Source organism: Candoia aspera, chromosome 1 (genome assembly GCF_035149785.1).
Source record: "Candoia aspera isolate rCanAsp1 chromosome 1, rCanAsp1.hap2, whole genome shotgun sequence".
Classification (NCBI taxonomy): domain Eukaryota; kingdom Metazoa; phylum Chordata; class Lepidosauria; order Squamata; family Boidae; genus Candoia; species Candoia aspera.
In genome coordinates this window covers 188,926,812-188,945,212 of record NC_086153.1, presented here as the reverse complement: position 1 = coordinate 188,945,212, position 18,401 = coordinate 188,926,812, and the positions used below count along the sequence as shown (strand labels likewise).

Here is an 18,401-nt window from a genome sequence, read left to right as displayed (position 1 = left end):
CACATATGTACTATATTATGAGCCAGGATTCCAAATAAAAAATTGCTATATGTAAGTCGTAAAGATAGGAAAAAAATTCCAAGACTGAGTGATCTGATCTCGAATCAGGCCAGTCTGAATGTTCCAGAGAGCATTTCAAGGTTGGATGAGTTCAGGAACATTGAGAATAGCCCATTTTCAGGTTGAAACATTCTGTGGCAAAACATTTCGCGTAACCCTAGAGAACATCACCAGAAAGCAAAAATAGCACTGTCAAGGAGCAATCAGTTTCCTATGCAAATGTTACAAGCGGAATAAAGAAAATAACTATTTCCAAAAATTGCAAAGATGAATAAGAATTTTGAAGTATATGCATGCTTTGGGATATATCTCTCCCCCACCCCCAAAAAACCTAACCCAGTGTTCATGAATAAATATAAAGACTCCCTCTAGTTGATTCCTGGTAACTTTATGGTTATCTCCATGTACTTTCTTGGCAACAATAAGGAAGTGATCTGCCATTGCCTTCTTCTAAGTTGTTTTTTTTTTTTACTTTCCCAATCTAACTCATGCCCAGAAGTACTAACTGGTCTGCCGGGCATAGTGCCCTTTAGATGAATGTCAACTTTCACACAGGAACAAAAATTCAAAGAACAGAATATCTGCTCATATAAACTAAATTATCTTATTTCCAATCGTGCACCCAATGTACAATGTACACTACACCACTACACGGAGTTCTAATTTTTATTAGATTTCCTTCTAATAAGAAACTCAGTGATGAGCACTGACCAACTGATACAAAGTATTAAAAGTTAAACTCATCAGTTAATGGTACATCTCTTCTAGAACACTTCCCAATGACAATTCACAATTTTAAGTAGCCATGGAATATTAATCTTTATTGGAAAAATAATTCAAATCGGAGTGAGGGAAATTCACTTTTCAAGTTCTTTATTATCATAGAATTTTTTGGAAGAGGATATGATTAGTTCATAGGAATTCTGTACAGAACACTGTTGCTGTTGGGTGGAGACTGGTTTCAATATTTTCTTAGCTGTCCCGTTATTTACTTTTAATTTTCTATTCCTTCAACTGAATAACTGTACATGCATTCGTAGGGGAAAGGCTAGTAGAATAGTGAACTGAAAAAAGTGTGAACAACACCATGAAAGATAGGAAAAAATGAATGGATATGATTTATACAAATCAATGTTCATATATGACATAGGTATTTCACAAGAACACAGAAAGAAATGGAAAAACATGAGATGTTCTACCTTTTTGTTCTATAACTTCCTCATGGATGACTATCTTTGCAGGTTTTTTGGATGGAACTTCTGGAGCTTTAAGGATATAAAAGGTTAGTCCCAATAAGGATAAAATACTAAACAAATAAATAAACCAATAAATAAATAAATAACATTTTAAAGCAGCCTTCCCCATCCAGATACCCTCCGGTTTTGTTGGGCCAGGCTGGCTGAGAATTCTGTGAGTTAAAGTCCAAACACATCTGATAGGCACCAGATTTAGAAAGATCATCTTAAATCTTAGCAAGGGAAATAAACGGAGCCAAATAAAATGAGAAAAGGTAGCACATATTTCGAAAGGAGAAAATTGATAGCCAGTAAAAACAGCAAAGAAACTGAGATGTCTTTCAACCTCTTTTCTAAATCAAGCTGAACAGAACTTATATTGTGTGACTATCTTAATATCTTCTTAATTTTTCCCTATTACTTAGGTGAATATAGCAGTCCCAAATAATTACCTAGATATATTGTAACAATTAGTTAGATGCCATTGCTTTTAATGGATTATTTTAATCTTCTTTGATTCCATTGATAATAACAATTACTATTAAACATGAGTACATTATATGTTGAGACTGCAATTATTTTAAGTATTTAGGACATATCTCTTAATATTTTAACATCAAAAAATCAGCTATTAGCAATAAAAATCTTTTTTTATAGGTAATTAAAGGGACATATTTTGATGCCAAGGACTTTGGGAAGTAGGCCAAGGACCACGCAAAATTAGAATGAGGAGCATGCACAGAATTTATTCTGGTGTTCCTATATTTCACTGATATTAAATTAAAGCAAAATATGAATAGCACCATTCATTGTTAAAAACCTAATTTAATTTTTGTTCATTCATACCTTTAACTCTTTTCAGTCGTTCTTCCTCCAACTGCTGAGCTGTTTTTGTCACCTCTTCAGTTACAGGCTTCTTCGTAACTAAAGGGGATTTAAAACACTTAGCATGAGTTTGTATCTGAATATTTTAGCCTTGAGATCTTCTACTATAAACTATTTTTAAAATAATGTTGGATTCTACAAAAAGGTCTCTAAAATTTCTGAGATGGACCATCATTATGCCCTGGATTGTCCTGTATTTGTCCTTAATAAGAGAGAGAACCAGTAAGACAAATAAGGACTGAGATGAGTAAGACTCTATTTTTGAAGTGACTCTGCTCCCACTTTCACCACCATTACCTCTATCCTATCCTACTTGTAAGTGGCAAAAAAGAGAAGCATGCATTCCATTTCACGGATTTCGTAGAAAGGCATATACATTTGGGATCCATGTACAGTATACTAGATTACATGGTTCTCATGACACCTTTTGAATCTTCTCCCTGCCCAACTGCTTCAATCAGTGATGATGGATCTCCTGGCACTGGTGGCTTGTTTCTGGACCTCACTCCTTTGAATACTTGCTATGGCAATCCTACCTAATTTCTGAGTCTTACTGGGCAAGTTAGAATGGGAACTTCAGGCTTTGCCATTCCACCTCTAGAAACTCCTGATACTGGAGATTCCTATTGTTCTCTTTGCTCCCCAGTATTTCACACTGAAAATTCAGAGCTGAGATCTTTCATTTCAGAATTATTTAAATGGCCACAAATGGTGTTTAGAAGGAATAACTGATTAACAGTTTGGATTTACTGATAACAACTCTTTTAATAAGTGAGATGAAACAGAATGTAACCTGACAGAGTGTTGCAGTGTCCAGTATATTAAGGCTGGACAAATAAAGTGTTTTGTACACTTAGCAACAAAAATATGAATTTAACGTAAGAGTTTGTGACCAGGATTCAGCATGTCTTCATTATACATGGGCCAAAAATGGTTCCACACATGAATAATTGGAAGATTAAAAACACCTCCAGTGGCAGCACCTCATACCTTATCTTGGTAGTATAAAGTCTCTACCCTGGACTCTGGTATTTTAGAACTCATGTTAGAACCCATAATCTATTTTTTTCTAAATCATCTACTATATAAAAGTAAATTTTATTTATTAGTAAAATATGCACTTTAAAAAAGCAATTTTTAAACAAAACTCGCTGCAGTAGAAAGTAATGCTCAAACCTTTCTGTATAATAATTTTTTTCTTTTCTTCTTTTTTGGCTGAAATTTCTGGTAGTTTTTGCACAGGCTCTGGCTTTTTAGGAACGTGGACCACTGTAACAGGCAAAAGAAAGTTCAAGAACCAAATAGAGATACTGTTTGATCTTTGATTAATTAATTAATTAAGGTCCCAGGCTAATTTAGAGCAATATTAGTTGACATTATTTTATTTTATTCTCTTCCCTGTCTATGCCTGTGTTCTAAGAGCATAACATCAGTTTAAGAAAATGTTATACAATAAAATATTATATTTAATTAAAAATACACATCGTATTTCCTTATATTTCCTTCAGGTAGTAAACCTAAGGGATCATATAATGGTAGCAAAGCAAAAGATGAGGAATAAAAGTTTAGTTTAATGTCATTAAGTGCTGAATATAACTGCCCAGAGTTCCTCCTTGCGGGGAGATGGGTGGTGATAAATTTGATTAATAAATAAAATAAATAAATTTTCTTAAACATTCTAGCATCATTATGTCATGCCCATTTCCTTATCTGAACAAGTATTACTTGCACTGCTGTTCACCTAAAATGCATGTTGGCAGAATTAGTGACTGTGGGTTAATGGCTCTTCCATATCTGGGACTTTGTCATCTCTGGTTCTGGATGGGGTTGCACTGCCCCAGACAGACCCAGTGCATAACTTGGGGGTCCTCCTGGACTCACGGCTCCTGCTCAAAGAGCAGGTGGCAGCCATGGCCAGGAGAGCCTTTGCGCAGCTACGTGCGGTGCACCAGTTACGCCCTTTCCTGGATCGGGAGGACTTTCAAACAGTCACTCATGCCCTTATTATCTCTCATATAGACTATTGCAATGCGCTCTACATGGGGCTACACTTGAAGAGTATCCAGAAGTATCCATCTTTGGCACCCCTAGAAGTGTGCATATAACATCTTTACTGCGTGAGCTGCATTGGGTACCAGTTTGCTTCTGGGTCCACTTCAAGGTGTTGGTTATCACCTTTAAAGCCCTACATGGCATGGTGCCAGGCTGAGAGTCCGCCTCTTCCCCACTACATCAACCTGTCCCACCTGATCATGCAGAGAGGGCATGCTGCGGACCCTGTCGGTAAGAGAACTCCATTTGGCGGGGTCCAGGAAGCGGGCCTTCTCTGCAGTAGCTCCTGCCCTCTGGAACATCCTACCCCCGGAGGCGAGATTGGCCCTGTCACTCCTGGCCTTCCAGAGGAATCTGAAGACCTGGCTCTGCCACCTGGCTTGGGGCGGGGAGGGGAATAGTCATGCCTGGGGATGGCTAGTGCCCTAAAATGCTCCTCCAATGCAAGGACTGAATTGGATCATAGCCATCCGGACTTTATTTTTTTCTATATTTATTAATTATTGCAATTGTATCTTATGTAGAGTATTTTTATATATTGTAATTATTTATTGTTTTATTGACCATTTTGTTGTAAACCACCCAGAGTCTTTCTGGTGGGAGGAGATGGGCAGTGACAAATTAGATAAATAAATTAATTAATCAATTAACCTGCCAAGCCTATGCATTAAATCATTTTAGTCAACTAAGTAGTTGCAAAAAAATAAAAATAAAATAAAATGTGTAGCTCTTCTAATCCTATGGGATTACCATCCCCCTCACCCAGAAAGGTCAGTAAAACAAAAGATACTGATAGATTTAATGATCTATGGAAGTTATTACGTAAAAGAGAAAGAAAGAAAAAAGGGAAATTGTCTTTTTGAAAAAGAAATATACCTTCTTCATGATAAACTGGCTTTTTCTTGTAAGTTACTTCTTTTTCTACGTATGTCCATTCATCCCTTCCTTCGTCATAGCCTTCTTCTCGTTCATAATATTCATGTTGCTCCCCATAATCCTCTTCCCACTCTTCCCGAGGAACTGGTTTTTTCTCGTAAACTACTTTTCTTTCTCCATATGTCCATTCCTCTTCCCCTTCGTCATAGCCTTCTTCTTTTTCATAATATTCATGTTCCTCCCCATAATCCGCTTCCCATTCTTCATATGCTTCTTTGCGAACCTCACGGATCTCTTCCCTTTCCTCATAAACAGGCTCTTTCTTCTTAATCACAGCTGTGACTTTGATCTCTTCAGGTTTCTTGGCTGGAACTTTTACATATAAAACATTGTGTGAACAATTGAGATCAGCATTTTCCTACACTGTTAAGTGCATGTGCTCGAAAACAGTACAGTGTTGCTTTCTCAAAGCCACATCATTTATAAACCATCAGCAATATATTTTTTTTGTTCAAGGCAGATGTATTTATTATAACTTGATTTGCTGAGTGAAAATCCTAATTCTCCCCTTCTCCCATTTTTGGCTAAGATATGTAATACATTGATCATATATTTTGGTAATTTACTCAGTAAGCTCGTCTGTCATAAGCTGCACATCTGTCATAAGTTGAGAACACAAATGTTGCAGAAAGGAAGAATTCAACATGAATTGGATGATCAAAAGTTATGATGACTGAAGAGGAATGAAGAATAACATCTACATTTTTAATTGCCTAAGCAAAGAGCTCTTTTCAGTGCAACAGATTAGTTTCTGGGCAAACACATTTCAATCTTTGATTATTTACCTTTGGCTGGAATAATTTCTTCTACTTTGGGGACTGGGACTGGGGCAGGAGGTGGTGGTTCTGGTTTCTTTACTGGTTCTGGCTTCTTTACTGGTTCTGGCTTCTTTACTGGTTCTGGTTTCTTTACTGGTTCTGAAACATTTCAAAGCATACCTAATAAGAAGTTTGCTTCCCTACCGTGCAAACTTCTTCAGTGTGATCTGATTTTGATTTGATTTAAACAAACAACACTGAGCTGGTACTGGATTCAGTTTACTAATTTATACAATGAGTCATGCATTAATAAGCACTTATCGCTCCCACTGAAGTTTTAACGGTGCAATTTACCCATACCAGAAGTAGACCCACTGAATTCAGTGAATTAAACAGATATAGGATGACATTTAAAGAGCAAACAACACAACATAAAACATGAGAAAAACATCCTAAATATTTTTTTTTCAAATTCAGCTGTTACAATCTAATATAATAAACTTGAAACCAAATCACTCCCCATTTAAAAAGTTAGGAGACCCAGCTAAACTATTTTACAGAGCCCAGTATGCGTATGTAGCCTTTTCAGGAGTTAGGCTGTGGGTCTTTCACTGTAACACATGAAATATACTTCATTTATGAGGAACATAAATGAAGCTCAAAAAGGTGTGATCATTTTTCTTCATTAATATTTTGTTCTTTATAAATATGCTTTATACCTTGGGAACAAACAAACTGACTTACCTTTCTGAGGTGGAACTTCCTCTGGGACTTTTGGAGTCACCTTTTTGATGATTTTCTTTTTAACCACTTCAAAAACAAAAATGAAAATAATTAAGCATCTCAAGAAACTGACGAAATAGAATATTTGGAAATATCCACTGAATACATGTTCTGAAGTGCAAGTCTGCAATACCTTTCTCTTTTTTCTTCTCTTCTGGCATAGGGATGAAGATAGGAAGAACAGGAACTTCTTACAGAAAAAGGAATATATTCATTAAAATATTTTCATGGTGCACCCAGTTCTTAAATACTTCTTTGCCTAATTTAATATAGTCTTTTTAAAAGTAAACCTTACCTTCAGCTGGAACTTCAACTGGAACTGCAACTCTAGCATCTGGGACATCTGGGAAGACAATGAACAAGTAACAGAGTGATCATATTAATTTAGTTATATGCTGCATGCTAACAGTATTCCAATTTTCCAAGCATCAGGCCCTCTGAATCCAAACTGGCATCATCCATGCATAAAGAGAGCCAGTTTGGTCTAGTGGTGAAGGCACCAAGCTAGAAACCAGGAGACAGAGTTCTAGTGCCGCCTTAGGCATGAAAGCCAGCTGGGTGACCTTGGGCCAGTCACTCTCTCTCAGCCCAAGCCACCTCACAGGTTGTTGTTGTGGGGAAAATAGGAGGAGGAAGGAATATTTGGTATGTTCCCCACCTTGAGTTATTTATAAAAATAATAAAGGCAGGATTAAAAAAATACATTAAATACATTAAAATAAAGAGATATGTCAGCAGACTGCGCAGAACCTGACAGGTGGCAAGGAGAACAAAAATCTTGGGGGGGAGCCCTAAAAATTCAGTTACCCTGCAAAATAGTCACTTAGGACTGAGAATGAGCCAGTAGGCTAGAAAGCTGATGGACTAGCAGAGGGAAAAAATGCAAAACCAATGGGAGGGAGGAACAAAACAGAGTATCCTGAAAGAGAATCTAATCCTAAGCAGTAAAACTCCATGTTGCAATATTTTGTTGCTGGAATCACCTAGAGAAAATGACTGTTTCCCTTGGGAAAGTGTGTTATAGGTGGTGAACATTTTCTACTTTAGATGGCTTTTTGCAGGGCATGGGAATCATCTTACAGAACATGCAGCACATGCTGAGCCACCACTAAATGAGCATAATTATGAAGTATTACCAGCAACAATACAACTACAAATGTAATAAAAAGAACGTTTCAGTTGGATGTGTTTTTATATTTGCAGCCAACTGTAGAAAAAGTTTAATTGACACTTAAATATTTATGCAGAATTATAAAACAACCAGAAGCAGATTTTTCTGCATGCAACAATGTATTGTCAACAACATGTGGCACACTGTGCACAGGGGATCTTCACAACAATAGCTTCAACTGAGCACAAAGAAGTGGCCAATAAAAATAAAAAGCTTTTGTGTTTGATGTTTCATACTGGGCTAGAGCCCACTAAGATGGTATGTGGATGTATGGGAGAGTGTTGCGTCAGGGTGCCATGAGTTTTTATCAATTTTTATTCTGCTTGTTTGGTTTTTCGTTTTTGTGTTTTGTGTTTTGTGCGCATCCCAGGGTTGTGGTTACAATATGGGCAGCTATAAAAGTCTTCTAAAATAAATAAATGTAGAAAGTTAAAAGGTGACCCAAAAGGCATTCATTGTGTTCTTTCCTTACCTGGAGGCTTTACTTCCAGTTTAATTTCTGCAAGAGAAAAAATCAAACATGTAGTTGGAATGATTTTGACTTCAGAAATGTTGTTCAGCAAGACAATGCAGGCTTGGAAACTTGGAGCAAAGAGATACTGACCTTTAGTAGTAAGGTAGAGTTCAGCGGTGCTTCTTGCTTCGCCTCTTGGCTCGAGGCGAGCGATAACTGAATACACCCCTAATAAATAAATAAACAAATAAACAAATAAATAAAGGTTTGATGGTATTTATGGCAGTTTATAAATTTTTAGAAATAGGAAAAACTAGCAAGAAAGAAGGTAAGATCACCTTCATCATCTGCAGTAACATTGTGGATAGTCATATAATGGCACCGGCCTTCGGTCCTAAAGCTGTACTTCAGACTCTCCTTGAGTTCCATTGCCCCTTTGTACCATGTGACAACGGCGTCATCAAAGGAGACTTCACACTCAAAGGTTGCAGATTGGTATTCACTGACCACAATATTTTGGATGGTCTTTGTAAACTGAATTGGTTCAGCTGTGGTTTTTGAAGTAAATGAAAAATAGGACAATTACTCTCATGTTTTGTTGGGTTTTGCTTCTTTTCACAATTTTGTGCAATATTTCACAATTTCACAATATAGATGTGTGTGCTTAAGAGTGTGTGTATGTGTAGGTATACTCATACCCATAAATGTTTCAATTCAAATACATAAAGAGATACAAAGAAAAGAGCCTTCAGTGTTTTCATGAGAATGTACTCTTAGTTTCAAAATGGATTTGAAATATCAGGTAGCTGTTACAAATTTAAATTAAATTAAAGGAAGCCCAGGAGACAAACTGGTTAATTGTTGTAATCATAGCAAAATCAGATCATAAGAAGAAACAAATGAATTAAAAATCCTATCATCACAATATAAGAATGTTGGAAAAAAAAGATAAATCATAAATACATGACAACAAATAAAAAATAACTTCAGAAAAGCAACTATGTTATTAAGTGTGATTAAGATTTATCTAAGCCTGCTTCTTTTTATGGCAAAATAAACTCTTTTTACAAACCTTCAATCGTTAGGTCAGCAGTTGTTTCTAGATGGTCAAACCTGCAGGTATATTGTCCCTGGTCTTCTGTTCTTACATCCTTAATAATGAGTCTGTGCACTTTGTCAGAGACATCCATGGAATATCTACCTCCTATCTGAAGGACCTTTCCATTTCTGTACCACTGAGATTTTGCGTTTGGCACAGAGAATTGACAAACCAAAGAGCAGGTAAAGCCTTCTTTGAGAGATGTATCACGCAAATGACGTTCAACTGCAGGTTCTATTAGCAAGTTAAAATGCATGTTTTAGAAAATACCAACCAAAAACGACATCAGATAATTTTAAATATTTGCTCGATCAAAATGTTGCACTAATTTTGCACTTACCAATCACATGAAGCTTAGCACTGGCAATATGTGGACCGCAGACCACCCTGTAATTTGCCTGATCTCCAAGTTGACAATTCCTGATTTTAAGTATATGCCGGTCTCCTTCAACTCTGATTTCATACTTCTTGTTTGAGAGCAATCTCTCTGTGCCTTTGTACCAGGTCAGTCTGATTTCTGGATAATTTATTTTAATCTCACATTCAAAGATAGCATCTTCATCTGTTAATACAGTCTGATCTTCAATATCTCTGATCAAAGTAATGGGCTGAAAAATATTTTCCATATGTTTTGAATCTCTTTGTTAAGCACAAGTCCCACTACATAATAACTCTGTAAACATGCAGCATTAATTATTATATATGACATTAATTACCTCTGTCTGTGTAAGTCTTTGTTGAATGAATGCTACAAGTTCATCAAACTCTTGTTCTTCCCTCCTTGATCTCTCTTTTACTTCAATCTCCTGTTGAAACCAAGGCCATGAATTTACATGATATTTTTCTATTTTATGTTCTACTTTATAAATACAAACCAACACAAATGCCAAAACCTTATTAAACTAAAGAAAATATGTATATCCATTACAGAACTAATTGCTTCTGTATATTATGGCTAGCCTTTAACATTTCTGGAATGTCAGACTTTATTTAAATGTAACACCCTACTCAGAATTATCAAAAGTACCAAACTACTTTTTTCCTCCTTGTCTGCTCTTCCTGATTACAAGTATCAAAAATATTCATTTGAGAATCTTTTATTTTAATCCTTAGAGAAAGAACATTGCATAGAAATTGTTTAGTACAGCTTTCCCCAAACTGGCGCCTCCAGATATATTGGGCTTCAGTCCCCATAATTCTCATGATAGCTGGTTAGAGAAACTACTGTAGAGAAAATATCCTTTTAGGAGTGGGTGGAGATTGTAGCCCACAAACTTATCATAGACACTATTTTTGATTAGTAAAGTCCCTCTAAAACTAACTCATTTCTAAATCAGGTGTACAGCTCTCAAAAATCTTAGTAGGAGTTACCTCCTATCCAAAGAAAGGTAAAGTATTCATGTGGGAACATTGCAGCATCCAAAATGGAGGGAGGGTTTTCGGCTTTTATTAACAACCAGAAAGATCATATATAAATGTTGGGGAGAAACTACCCCAACTGATTCCATAGGGTATCAGAGTCAATTGTGATGCCCAATGCAGAATATTAATTTTAAATGAATAATACTACCTCTTAAAAATTGAATACATCTCTTAAAGCAACAGAACTATGGTTTAAAATAATTTTGTAATAAGTGAAAATATTGGTGTTTACCAGTCTGTGTGTTTCTTCTCCCTGAGTTTCTTTTAGCAACTCAAATGCTTGCAGGAGACCTCGGAAATCTGTGATTCCATACATGCGAGCGTATTTCTCATATTCTTTAGGATCTACATTTTTTAGGAGTTCCATGATATCAATTGCCTGTTCTTCCTCATCTTCCTTCCTTTTTGTTGGAGTTCTGCAGAAATAAAGAAGTTACTTATTAAGCAAATAGACACCAACTTCCATTTAACTTACAGTTTGTGTGGAATGGGTTTATAATTTTTCCAGGATTTTAGGCGTCTTCACCCTAATAAAGTAGGGTTCTTTGCTAAAGGAACTTTTAATGCTCACAATTGAAAATGTAGGTACCTTAATTGCAATCTTATATCCATTTACCAGGGCTAAGTCCCTTTTAACAGAATTGAACCTACCTCTGTGTTTCACTTTCAGTGTTACATTTTCAGGCAAAGCCTCCTACAGAAGAATGTCCCTTTCATTAGAAAGAGGCTTTGCCCTGGCGGATGGAGAAAACCAAAATGGTGAAAATTGTCTTCTTCTCCTTTTACCAGTAATATCATTTCAAGCAGAACTTTGCTTGGATATGCCCAGGATTCAACCCAATAAAACTTTTAGAATATGTATTTAAAAAAAAGGTTCATTTGTCCAATTTATAGGCTGCCCAAATAACAAGTGACTCAAGGTGGCTTAGAAAGAGGGTTCAGAACATAAGGGGAAAAGGTAATAATAAAAAATAATAACAGTCATTCCAGGGAAGATAAAAAATTAAAACACGAACACTCTACAAATTGCCCTACTGGAAGAGACACGTCTTTGAGAACATCCTAAAGAATGAGAGGGTTGGGGCCATATGGACTTTTGGGGAAATGTTTTTCCAAAGACCATGCATGGCATCATAGAAAGTGCATCTTCAGGGTCCCAGAACAGGACATTGTTTTACTGATGGGATCTGAAGCATGCCAACCCTGTCAGATCTAACAGGACAGGCAGACAACTGAAGTTAGGTGATCCTGCAAACATCCAAGTCCCAAACCATGAAAGGCTTTATGGAAGACCATAAGCACCTTGAATTGCACCTGGAAACCAATTGGCAACCACTAAAGTTTGCAGAGTTGAGCTGTTACATGGGTGTACAGAAGTTTATTCGTAATAACTTGCACTATCACATTCTGGACAAGATGGAACTTTTGAATGGTCTTCCAGGTCAAGCCCAGGTAGAACACATTACAGTAGTGCAAACAAGAGGTGACTAAGGGATGAGAAACACTAAGGGCCTCACAATCCAGGAATGGGTACAACTGGTACAAAGGTGGATTTATGTGAAGGCCCTCCTAGCGGTCTGTTTTGTTTATATTTGTGGTGTTTTAAAATGGCACGTTCAATGGTACCTCTTTTGAGTATCCCCCATTCTATGCAATTTCTCACACATATAATTATTATTATTTTAACACGATAACTGTTGTCCTCAGCATTAAAGAAAGATTTATACTTTCAGATGAGCTGAATTGTATTTTATTCTCCAACTTCTAACCATTAAAGCAAGTTTTCCTTCTTACAGTTTAAAATTACTGGAAAATGTTTAATACTTACTTTTTTAATTTTGCTCTTAGATCACCTTCAATAACTTCTTTCCTTCGTTCCTCAACCTGAAGGTTGGCAGTGCTTTCAATTTCACCATGCTCATTAAAAGCGACACATCTATACTGCCCGGAATCAGTTTTTGTTGCGTCCTTGATTTCGAGCTTGGCCTCATCTCCTTTTTGTTGGATTGTAATGCGACCTCCTTGATTGAGTTGCCTCCACTTTCCTTTCATCCATTTCACATTGGGGATTGGATCACCACCAACTTTAGCAATAAATGTTGCTAAGCTCTCTGTTTGAGAAAAGACACGTAGTAAAGAAAATGTCAGTCATAGGCTGAAAGAAGAGAGTAGTCAACAGATATGGGAAAGAAAAATATTTAGAAGCTGGGCTTACTTTCAATTATAGTGATACTCTGAGGTTCAGAGACAAAGAAAAGGTTTCTGTCAGTAGGTATTTTCTTAGCAACTGGTACAGCTCCGGGTTTTTCTGGAAGGCAAAGTGAAGGAATGAAGTTGTAGAACTAAAAATAACAATGCGCAAATGAAATAACCATCATCCATAGATCATATTTTTTTTCTAAATTTGAATTCTACAATACTTAGAAAATTTAGCATCTAGCACTGAGTAAATACCGTATATTTAAAAAATGATGAGTGGAAATAATGGAGAGTGGATGCAAGGAAAGAGGATGTGTTACCCAAGTTTTCAAGGGAGTGGTGGGGAGAAGGCAAATGACAAATGTCATAACTTACATACTCTTGTCAAACATTGGGCTCCAAGTATCTTAGTGTTATTTATTTATTTTCTATCCCGCCTTTATTATTTTTATAAATAACTCAAGGTGGCCAACACAGCTAATACCCCTTCCTCCTCCTCTTTTCACCACAACAACCCTGTGAGGTGGATTGGGCTGAGAGAGAGGAACTGGCCCAAGGTCACCCAGCGGCTTTCATGCCCAAGGCAGGACTAGAACTCTCGGTCTCCTGGTTTCTAGTCCATTGCCTTAAACACTAGTTATTGCAATTTGCTGAAGCTACTTGGAATGAAGTGCAAAGAATGTTACAGAGTGCCACAGAAGTATGTGGAGTTACACTGATGGGAAATATGAAAAAGGCTTTTAAGAGATTGTGGATGAGAAGAATGAGAATGCCTGCTGAAATATGGCTGTCTGTAAGAGCAAGCTTCTGCCCACTTTCTTATATGGAAGTGAGGATTTGACATGCCAGAAGAAACATAAAAGTAAATTGAAGGTAATGGCAGTATGGCAGTTAAGTAGTGTGTGTAGCAAAGCAAGATTAGATAGTGTCAAGAATGATTGGGTGCTAAATAAATATGGATTGAATATACAGTATATGTGGGTTACAATACAAAATAAGTATGTTGAGGTGGTTTAGTCATATGGGTAGTATAAATGAGGACTGAATGACAAAACAAATATAAGAAAGAAGGGTGAATAGGTCAAAGGGAAGGCCAAGGAAGATGCGCTTGGATGGGGATGAGATCTTCAAAAAGAGAGAGATCATAACTTAAAGAACAAAAACCAATGTACGAATCAATCTGTGGATATGATGGAAGCAAGAATGGTTTGCAAAGACAGAAAAATATGGAGAGGTATAGTGATTGGTGTTGGCATAAATTAAATTTTATTTTCTTATCTTATGCCTTCAATTTCTTTCAATTATTATTTTGTCTTTAATTTTCTGTACTTTGCATAATGTTGCTTTATCCCAAAATTGAATGTCATGATAGGTAAGTATGTCAATAAGAAGTAAAACAGCATTGACTAAAACTGCTGCAAATGCTGGTTATATATTAGAGCAATTTTGTATGATTTAATTTCATTCAAACCAGTGTAAATTAAGTACTACTATTATCAAGTACTACTATTAAGGCATGCCATGATGCCTAGTGCTATGGAAGCTATAGTGCATTACATGCCTGGCAAAATAATCTACTTTGACATGTTTATAAAGTCCTGGTAGTAGTTCCTATGTGTTCTAGCCTCATAGTAGTGTTCTGAGTTCCTGTTCTTTCACTCTAAATATTCAATTTAACTGTACCTTTAACTGTCACTTTTGACTTGGAAGAATCACTTCCAGCTGTGTTTGAGGCTTTGCACACATATTCCCCAGAATCAGTTTTAGTAACTGCTTGGATTTCTAAGAGGGCAGTTCCATTTGCAAAGCTGAAGTTGCATTTATCAGACGATCTTAGTTCTCTCCCAGCTTTTAGCCACTGGATCCTAATTGGCTGTGATCCAACTACATGGCAAACAAGTTGCAGGATTTTGCCTTCATCTATAGTCACTGGTTTAAGAGGTCGATCAAATACCGGAGGCTTTCTGGGTTCTGAAATGTGATAACATTAAGAAAGCAAGAGGAGGAAAGTAGTTAGACTACCATTCACCTTAAAAAATAAGGCACATATCCAGGTAAGAACAATACGATGCAGTGAATTAATTCCATTTTCTCAGTACAATATTCTTATAGGAAAAAAAGGGTTTTCGGTATGGTATCGTACAGAAAGGTGATACTTAGTGAGCATGGTTTAAAGTAATATACAAAGTGTTTGATATGTAACATTCATTATCTATCTTTTATGCTAAACTTAATATGAATATTGTTAAGAGGAAGGTCATGAAAAAAGTCCTAGATAGATGGCCATTTCAAGATGGATCATAGATGGGAGGTTGCTAAATGAAACTACGTATTATTGGCATATTTAGATCTACACATGCAAATGCTGGTGAGCCATAACAGTTGCCAACATATGAAATATACCTCAGCTAGTCCCCTTGAAAAACTTTTTTCCCCCTATTCATGGCTGAAATTTCTAGGTAGAGAGTGAAGAATAATAAGGATTATTTTCATCAGAAAATTAGCATTGCTTTGTGTGCGAATATTAAAGATTTTTTTTTAAATGAAGAAAGGTATTTTTTTGCAGAAGCCAATCAAGCAATCAGTTGATCTTTTTCTTTATGGCAAAAAAGGGGTGCGCCCTTTAATGGGCTCATGGTTGAACATTTTAAGAACTGAAATCTCAAATAATAAAGCACTTCAGTAGAGTTTTCTGTCATTGTGATACAACCAGGTATAAGGCCATATAATATAGAATTGATTTCTGTTATCAGATACAGAGTGGTAGCTGTAATGTAATTGATGTTCTATTTAGTTTGACACAATGGGAAATAGTGGTAACTAAATAAGATATAGTACAGCAGGCCACTAGGAAATGAACTAACCTTTAATAACAACGGAGGAAGTACACAGGGCGCTCCCAACTTCATTGGATACTTTGCAGGTATATAAGCCTGCATCAACTGGTCCTGCATTTTTAATGAGCAGCAGAATAGTGTTGTTCTCAAATGCTATTTCACAGTTGGGACTTCCATAGATCTCCTGGTTATTTTTGTACCAAGCAACCATCAGAGGTTGGGTACCAGAAACACGTCCCTCAAGTTTAAAGCTGTTTCCTTCTGTTTCTTCTACTGTTTCAGATAACTTTTTGGTGAAAGTAGGCGGATTCTGTCGCTCTGTCAGAAAGAAAGATTAAGAGAAAATGGACTAGTGAGAAAGACGTGTTCAGGCAAATCTTTTTAAATTCTATCAACTGTCTTGAGTTATCCTCAGAATAGCATAATGTTTGCCACTTGTGTGTGGCTAAGGAAGAAAGACTCATGCATTTAAATAAAATATAAAATATATGGCCATTAATTAAAACATTACCAAGATATCACAGGTTTGAATAAAACTGAATTCCAAAATATTTAATTTTGATACAGTCAGAAAGAACACCTCATTTCCTTGGTTTTCCATTTTTTGCTCTAACAAACTTTTAGGTTCCTCCTCATGCATATGTTCAAAACAGAGATATTAATTCCGGAACTTCCATATGAAAGTGGAATACAGGAATACGCATGTGCACACCCACACCCACACCCACACCCACACAGGAATCTAAATCTCATCTCGTCAATGAAAATTTCTAGTACCTTTAATATTAAGTTGAGCTGTGCAAGACTCTTTCCCAACTTCATTACTAGCATGACATGAATATTTTCCAGAGTCTCCTTTGTCAACTTTCAGAATGGTCAAATGGGCTATATTTTCTATATAGCTGATCTGATACTTCCCTCCAGTTCGTATTTCACGGTTATCCTTTGACCAAGTAACCTTAATAGGGCGTGTTCCAGAAATGTGACACTCAAAGTCAGCACTGTCACCAACAACTGCATCGATGTGCGTAATTGGGATGTCAAAGAATGGCGGTGTCTTCCCCTCTAAAGCAGGAAGGAGTACAAGAAATTTGTTAATTCAGCACATTTTAAGATTTACATAAAAAATAGAGACTTAATGTAAAGCTGGCTAATGATCTGCACTTAAAACTGAGACTTAGTTTGGCATAAAAGTATCAAAGGAGAATTGTGTATTACTTGACAAACCTGTAAGGATGAGTTTGGCACTACAAGAAGCGGTTCCAATGGCATTGGAAGCTGTGCAAGTATATTGTCCAGCAAGACTCATATCAGTTTGGGAGATCTGTAGAGTTGCAACGTTATTTAAATATGATGTTTGCACATTGTAGCCATCTCTTATTTGTGCACCATCTTTATACCAGGTAATTTCAATTGGTTCAGAACCAGTAATGCCACAATCAAATGTAATCGGTAAGCCGAGAGTTTCATGAATGTCTCTTAGTTTTCGTGAAAATGAAGGAGGAAGTTTACGTTCTGCAAGAAAACAAATATTGTACAGAATTACTGACTGAATGGTTTGGGTTTGACTTTGAGCATTATTGAAGGAGGAAGTGAGTTCCCCTTTTCTTGATGTATTCCAGTATTGGCTGGACAGCCATTGGCCATAGGTACCTTAAGTGGATTCCTGGATTGATCGGGGGCTCAACTTGAGCTAAATGGTTCCTTCCAGTTCTAGGATTCTAGTATCTCTCTATGAGAGATACATATGGTATATCTCACTATAGCGTAAGACTATCTGAAGTGATGCTATATAGATTACATATAGACATTAATATCCTTGAGATAAAATTAGTCATGCTTAAGCTAAACAGGATTTAAATGAACTCTAGCAACTTGTCTCAAGTTTAGGTGAATTGTGGCCATTGTCTTTTCTAACAATTTTCAGCATGTAAGATGGTGGATGACGTAAAAGAAGGAACGTTTATTTTGACAACTTAGTGAATAAAGTAACTCTCTTGAAAAGCTCTAGCCAGTCACACAGGGTTGCTATTAACAAAGTGTACCAACTTGCTTGTACTGGCTACAGAAATTCTCTGTTGGTAAGGAACGGCTAAAAACAGACATGTTTGTCTTCTCTCATGCCTTTGAAAAGAGTAATAAATAGTATTTCCCATGCTTTTAAAAGCTGGCTCTCATACTCACCTTGAACAGATAGCAGTGCCGAAGATGCAGCTTCTCCAACACTGTTTTCCGCCTTGCAGATATACTCCCCGCTATCATTGCTATCCACCTGGTTGAATACTAAAGTGGCCACTTGGTTTTTAAAGTGCATTTTAGAAGTACTGGTTGCTCTTAGTTTCGTGTCTCCTTTGTACCATGATACATTGATTTCTGGTGTTCCAGCGATTTGACACTGTAAAGATGCAGAATCTCCAACTGTCACCTGGACAGACTTTAGAGTCTGGACAAAGTATGGTGGTTCTAAAGAACAAAAGCACAGATTAGTCACAAAAGGAATTTGTTTCCCA

The 18,401-nt window shown here is 36.6% G+C and overlaps 1 protein-coding gene across 1 annotated transcript in view; it reads right to left on the bottom strand.

Moving 5' to 3' along the window:
- TTN (titin) overlaps window positions 1–18,401 on the bottom strand; it is a 286,118-nt gene that overhangs the window by 166,885 nt on the left and 100,832 nt on the right. Inside the window, exons 94-115 of the mRNA XM_063305418.1 lie at window positions 18,076–18,354; window positions 17,119–17,406; window positions 16,669–16,956; window positions 15,919–16,209; window positions 14,738–15,025; window positions 13,071–13,163; window positions 12,684–12,966; window positions 11,088–11,271; window positions 10,150–10,239; window positions 9,774–10,041; window positions 9,407–9,667; window positions 8,673–8,882; window positions 8,485–8,562; window positions 8,353–8,379; window positions 7,005–7,052; window positions 6,843–6,899; window positions 6,671–6,736; window positions 5,954–6,031; window positions 5,109–5,480; window positions 3,357–3,449; window positions 2,142–2,219; window positions 1,260–1,325 (exon numbers count right to left, since the gene is read on the bottom strand). Coding sequence (XP_063161488.1) covers window positions 1,260–1,325; window positions 2,142–2,219; window positions 3,357–3,449; window positions 5,109–5,480; window positions 5,954–6,031; window positions 6,671–6,736; window positions 6,843–6,899; window positions 7,005–7,052; window positions 8,353–8,379; window positions 8,485–8,562; window positions 8,673–8,882; window positions 9,407–9,667; window positions 9,774–10,041; window positions 10,150–10,239; window positions 11,088–11,271; window positions 12,684–12,966; window positions 13,071–13,163; window positions 14,738–15,025; window positions 15,919–16,209; window positions 16,669–16,956; window positions 17,119–17,406; window positions 18,076–18,354 — 3,786 coding nt within the window. The remainder of the gene's footprint in view (window positions 1–1,259; window positions 1,326–2,141; window positions 2,220–3,356; window positions 3,450–5,108; window positions 5,481–5,953; window positions 6,032–6,670; window positions 6,737–6,842; window positions 6,900–7,004; window positions 7,053–8,352; window positions 8,380–8,484; window positions 8,563–8,672; window positions 8,883–9,406; window positions 9,668–9,773; window positions 10,042–10,149; window positions 10,240–11,087; window positions 11,272–12,683; window positions 12,967–13,070; window positions 13,164–14,737; window positions 15,026–15,918; window positions 16,210–16,668; window positions 16,957–17,118; window positions 17,407–18,075; window positions 18,355–18,401) is intronic.